The 6,000-nt window shown below is 44.8% G+C and overlaps 1 protein-coding gene across 1 annotated transcript in view; it reads left to right on the forward strand.

Annotated features, from left to right (window-relative positions):
• C20H12orf56 (chromosome 20 C12orf56 homolog) overlaps window positions 1-6,000 on the forward strand; it is a 41,014-nt gene that overhangs the window by 24,400 nt on the left and 10,614 nt on the right. Inside the window, exons 5-8 of the mRNA XM_036169641.1 lie at window positions 2,115-2,188; window positions 2,642-2,765; window positions 4,876-4,950; window positions 5,200-5,274. Coding sequence (XP_036025534.1) covers window positions 2,115-2,188; window positions 2,642-2,765; window positions 4,876-4,950; window positions 5,200-5,274 — 348 coding nt within the window. The remainder of the gene's footprint in view (window positions 1-2,114; window positions 2,189-2,641; window positions 2,766-4,875; window positions 4,951-5,199; window positions 5,275-6,000) is intronic.

Consider the following 6,000-nt stretch of genomic DNA (forward strand, 5'->3'; position numbering starts at 1 on the left):
CTCCCTCCCTCCTCCCTTCCTTCTCCCTCCCTCTCTTCCTCCCTCTCTTCCTCCTCCCTTTCTTCCTCCCTGCCTCTCTCCCTCCCTTCCTCCCTCCCTCTCTCCCTCCCTCCTTCTCTCCCTCCTCCCTGCCTCCTCCCTCCCTCCTCCCTCTTTCCCTCCCTCCCTCCCTCCTCCCTCTCTCCCTCTCTCTTTCCCTCCCTCTCTCCCTCTCTCTTTCCCTCCCTCCCTCCCTCCCTTCTTTCCTTTCTTCCTTCCTTTCTCCCTCCATCCTTTCTTCATCCCTCCTTCCCTCCCTCCCTTTTTTCTTTTCTCCTTCTCCTTCTTCTCCTTCTTCTCCTCCCCCTCCTCCTCCTTCTCCTCTTCCTCCTCCTCCTCCTTCTCCTCCTCCTCCTCCTCCTCATTCCATAAGACAGACCAGCCTTGAATTTGCAGTAATACTTGTGCCTTGGCCTTCCAAGTCCCGGGATTGTAGTCAGGAGCCACCACCCCAGCTAAAACGGGGCTGCTGAAGCACAAGCAAGTTTAGGCGCTTTATTCGGCATTACAGAGAACTTCTAGTGAAGAACTTTTAGCCAGACCTCTCCCTTTGGCGATAAAGCAATGGCAGGCATGTGCTCACCTGCTGAGCCCCCTCCCGATCTCAGTTATAGAGACTTCACTACTCTAGCCTCAGTTGAAAAAGTACCTTACTAGCTGGTGTGCTGATGCACACATTCAGTCCGAGCACCCAGGAGGCAGACCTCTGTGAACTCAGGGTCAGTCTGGTCTACATACCCTGCCCAGGACAGCCAGAGTTACAGTGGTGAGACTCCATCTCAAAGACGCAACAACAAAACCTTACGAAAAATATATTTGGGGGCTGGAGAGATGGCTCAGCAGATAAGAACACCAACTGTTCTTCCAGAGGTCCTGAGTTCAATTCCCAGCAACCACAGTGGCTCACAGCCATTTATCATGGGATCTGAATCATGTACATAAAATACATAAATAAATCTTTAAAAAATATATTTTGAGTTACCTTAGGTGATTACTAATTTATATTAATATTCTTCCAATATAATTTTAATAAATATGAAACATTATCTTGTGCAGAAGGAACTAGTAAGAAGGAGTTTTATCAGTGGCTTAAAATGAAATATAAGCTAGGCGGTGGTGGTGCATGTTTTTAATCCCAGCACTTGGGAGGCAAAGGCAGGTGGATATCTATGAGTTCCAGGACAGGCTCCAAAGCTACACAGAGAAACCCTGTCTCAGAAAAACTGGAGGAAAAAAAAAAAAGAATACCCATGTTTGGAGACCTAAAACTTATGGCTGAACTTGATAAATCATTTTTAAAATACAGAATTTGGCCAGGCATGGTAGCATGTCCCTTTAATCCCAGAGTTTGGGAGGCCGAGGCTGGTGGATCTTTGGGAGGTTTGACTTCAGACTGGTCTACAGAGTGAGTTCCAACCTAGAGCTACAAAGTGAGACCTTGTCTCAAAACAGCAACATTAACAACAAAAACCAGAATTTACGCCTGGCGGTGATGGTGCACACCTTTAATCCCAGCACTCAGGAGGCAGAGCCAGGCAGATCTCTGTGAGTTCGAGGCCAGCCTGGCCTACAGAGTGAGATCCAGGACAGGCACCAAAACTACAAGAGAAACCCTGTCTTGAAAAACCAAAACCAAAACCAACCAACCAAACAAACAAACAAATCCCAGAATTTGCATTTCATCCTTGAGCAAAGAAAGGCCTTGCCAATCTGGGCATTGTTTCAATTTTAGTACATGTGCAACAGAATCGAACATGAATAAATCATTTCATAGCGAAGAACTGTTATATTTAAAACTTTAAAAAAGCCCAAATCATGAAAAAATTCCTTGTGATGTTATCAGATATCAGAATGAGTTCCGTAGGTAAAGCATTTGGATCCCATAGGCAGGATTAAGGAGTGGATGTATGACCTTGATCAGAACTAGAGATCGGGGTTGAGTATTTAGCTCAGTGGTAGAGTGCTTGCCTAGCAAGCGCAAGGCCCTGGGTTCGATCCTCAGCTCAATAAAAAAGAACTAGAGATCATTTCCTAGTAGACAGACACTCTGACAGTCCCGACTCTTCCTCCTTCAGAGAGCTACTCTTCCACAAGACCCTCTGTGCTCCGGTGAACAGGGTCTCGTCATTGGGAATCCAAAGCCGTACAGGTAAGGTGCGACGTGGGAGAGCCTCATCCGAGACTTTTCTCTGCTCTTCACTTCTTCTAGCTCTGTGCTCTCTCTCTCTCTCTCTCTCTCTCTGTGTGTGTGTGTGTGTGTGTGTGTGTGTGTGTCTGACTGCCGTGTTTATACTCCTACCTCAACATCTGCCATGAGTTTTAGGTCTGCAAACCCAAATATTCGTTGAGACAAGTTGAGTGCCAGCGGACTTAAGGACCAGGGTGACTGAAACACAGAGAATAGATAGATGTGTGATGGTACATCACAGAAGGTGCCCGCCTCGCCCTCCTCACAGAAATAAAACACAGCGCACTTGAGAAGGACCCTGGGCACCAGTCCTTCTCTATAAAAACAGCCAACCAATGGCAAGAAGCCAACCAATGGCAAGAATCGCGCCTTTCCCGGAAGCACAGAGAGAGATTTTTTATTGGTTTTTTTTAGGGGAACACTGCTTAATCTCTTAGTGATTTTAGTGAGTAAGCCTAAGCTTCCAAAGTCTTGCTCCCCATCGAATGCCCAGCTGCCATGTGATTCAACGTCAGCCGACATCTCCTTCGATGCTCAGGTGAGAAAAGAATTTGGGGGTCGACTGAATGCAGCATATGGGGGCTCTCGTTTCTCTGTTCTAACGTGCTGTAGAATACAGAAGTATGTGAACGTTAAAGAGGACATATTTTATTAGTAAGCTAAAATCTTAGCTATTTGGCCAATATTAATGTATCTATGTTTTTAGGTATGTAAACTAAGGAAAATAATACTGCTTAAAAATGACATTCATCTGCCCAAATGTCTCTGTGACTATTATTCAAATACATATAATTCTATAGTAGAGATTTTTATCAAAAGACAAACAAAAAACCTGCAAAAGAATGTCTTCCAGGGTTGGGGATTTAGATCAGTGGTAGAGCGCTTGCCTAGCAAGCGCAAGGCCCCGGGTTCGGTCCTCAGCTCAGTTCTGAAAAAAAAAAAAAGAATGTCTTCCAAATGTCCAGGTCAACTTGGGCTGTATTTTATTCTAACAAGTGGTTAGTGCTCACGCAGTAAGGGTCACTTCTTTTTCTAATGTTTTATCAAATCATTAGATATAGCAAACTGTATAGAAAGCATATTTCCAAGCGAACGTACCAGCTTATTTTGAGCCAAGTCAACATTGATTTTTTTTTCTAAAGGGTGGACATGGTTTGACATTTTTTGTTTGTTTGTTTGTTTGAGACAGGGTTTCTCTGTGTACAGGTTTCTCTGTAGCTTTGGTGCCTGTCCTGGATCTTGCTCTGTAGACCAGGCTGGCCTCGAACTCACAGAGATCCATCTGGCTCTGCCTCCCAATTGCTGGGGTTAAAGGTGTGTGTCACCCAGCTAAAATAAACTTATCTCAAAAACAAAAGAAGAAGAGGGAAGCTTTTCCTGGCCCCCAGAAGAGCCTAGCCCTCTTCAGAGCTGTCTTAACTTGCTGTGTTTGTCTTTTGGATCTTGTGCATTTCCTTCCTCAGTTGCTAGCTTGGCGCCTGTTTCTTCAGTAGACTGTGCATGCAATGAGGGTAGGCTGGGAGCCTCCAACATCTAACACAGAGTCTGGTGCAGTTTGTTGAATAAATACACAAAGAGGAAAAGAGATGCTAACTCTGAAGAGGATAGATTCTAGAATATTTTAGGAATTTGAGCTGACCCTTGACATAAAAATCAAGTGTGGAGACCAGAAGACGCCTTTTAGAATCTGGCCTACACGTCAGATACGAGCCACAGCAAGAGGACCGGTTTCCAGGGGGAAGGCCTGAGCTTGGTTTTGGGTTTGTTAGTCTGGATGGTGAATAGTATTTCCCCATGAAAACATCTAGTGAGCAAAGTGGATGGGTATAGGTTTCACGTCTGCGGGACCTTCGGATCTTCTGCACTGGGCAATCCACGTGGCCATCAAGAGACAGTACAGATTTAGGTCACCAGGTGTAAGAGGACAGGAGACAACCAGAGTTCATCCTGCACATGGTATGATGGCAGGACCCAGGCCTGGAGCATGTCCATAGGCAGTTCTTGTGCCCAGAGTGGCTTATATGCCCTCTCAACTGCCTGGAGATATCATGAGCAGAGGTCTCTGAGTCCCATATATGCCCATTCCACAGAAGGAGTAGAAATTCAAGCTGGCACAAACCTAAATCCCTTAGAGAACCTCTGGCCTCAATCCTAAGGAACATGTTTACACCTTGAAAGGAAGTAAGGTTGTTGATCTGACTGATACTGTGGACCCCAGTGTGCAGATTTTTCATGTTTTTGTCTAGATCATTGTATCTTTCCCTAATCCATATGTGGATCATTAAACATTTTGTCTCTTTACCAGAGTGGCTTTGTTCTGGTGGTACTGGGGATTGAACACACACTACGAAAGCACACTAGCGTTAAGCTATATTCCCCAGCTCTCTCTTTACTTTTCATTTTGCGACAGGGTCTCACTAAGTTGCCCAAACAGGCCTTGAACTTGTGATCTCCGTGGCCCAGGCTCTTTAGTGTCTGGAATGACATGCCTGAGTCAGCCAGCCCAGCATGAAAGCCACCTATCTGGGAATGAAAAGTGGATATCACACATAAAAATTTAAGTCAGAAATCCGTTGTCAAGGATCTAAAGGGAAATGGCTCTTGTGGCTAGCCTGTGGCAGCGCATTGATGATCACTGGCAATTCTAGTTACAGGCGCTCATCCTGGAATACACAGACACGGCAACAGCCCTGCTCTATGAGATCCTTCTCGTCTTTCAGCAGGTACAGCACATATTTTATTATAATTCTAATTCGGTTAGGTTATAGTCAACAGTGTAACACTTTTGGAAGGACAGTCTCTAAAAGTGGTTGACCTCAGGGATACTCCGTTTGCTCTTCAGTGCTATTATAGGTTTATAGATATTGATTTTAAAGATTTGATTGATGAGGATAAAAACATATTTGGGAGTAAGAATTCGTTTAAATCTGACTTTGACTTCAGGAATATAACTTATGTCCTTGAATTTCTAGGGAAATCTTGGCTTGGGATCCACAAAGTTTGCTATTAGCTGGATGATGTCCTTTCTACAAAGCTGCCCTCCCACGGTGAGTATTGAGCAGAAAAAGGCCCGGCTTACCTGATGCTGTGTGCTTAATTAATAAAACACAGGCATTGTCCTAGGCTTTACTTGAGTCCACAGAGCAGAAGCAAGAGATAAACTTGATGATTTTATTATTTAATGAATAGAAAATGTTTTTGTATTTGAGACCTGCATTAAAGATATTAAAGTTAGGGCTTAAGATTAGCTTTATTCTATTAAAAAACTTTGAAGGTACCCCTAGCGAACAAAATGTTTAGTTATTGGCTTGTAATCTGAGTAAAAAGATGGACATTTGCCATAAGTAGAAAATGAACAGAACACTTGGGATTGGCTGTGCGCTTTTCCCATGCAGCCAACACCCTGCTCCCAACTCTGACCTCTTTTAAGAGTCCATTCAATCTAAATGGTCCATGTCTGTCATTCTATTAGATCACCGCCAGAGGGAGCTATTTAAAACAAACATGGCATTGCCCTGCCTTGCTATCAGCTGGGTGATCTCTGGGCAGCTTTTCCCTTTGCCAGCCTCTTTCCCAGGCCCGCACTGCAGGGTGGGGCATCTTGGAGCTTTGCCGCCTCATCTGGTTCCTCCTTTATCCTGCCCTGCACATCTCTCACCTCAGTGGCCAGCCCTCCTCCCCCACTGACTCCACTGCAGGATCTTACGTCTGTGTGGGTCCTATTCTGTTATGTTACAACAGAGTGCCACAGAGTGGGTGATTTATAAAGGGCA

This window comes from Onychomys torridus, chromosome 20 (assembly GCF_903995425.1).
Source record: "Onychomys torridus chromosome 20, mOncTor1.1, whole genome shotgun sequence".
Classification (NCBI taxonomy): domain Eukaryota; kingdom Metazoa; phylum Chordata; class Mammalia; order Rodentia; family Cricetidae; genus Onychomys; species Onychomys torridus.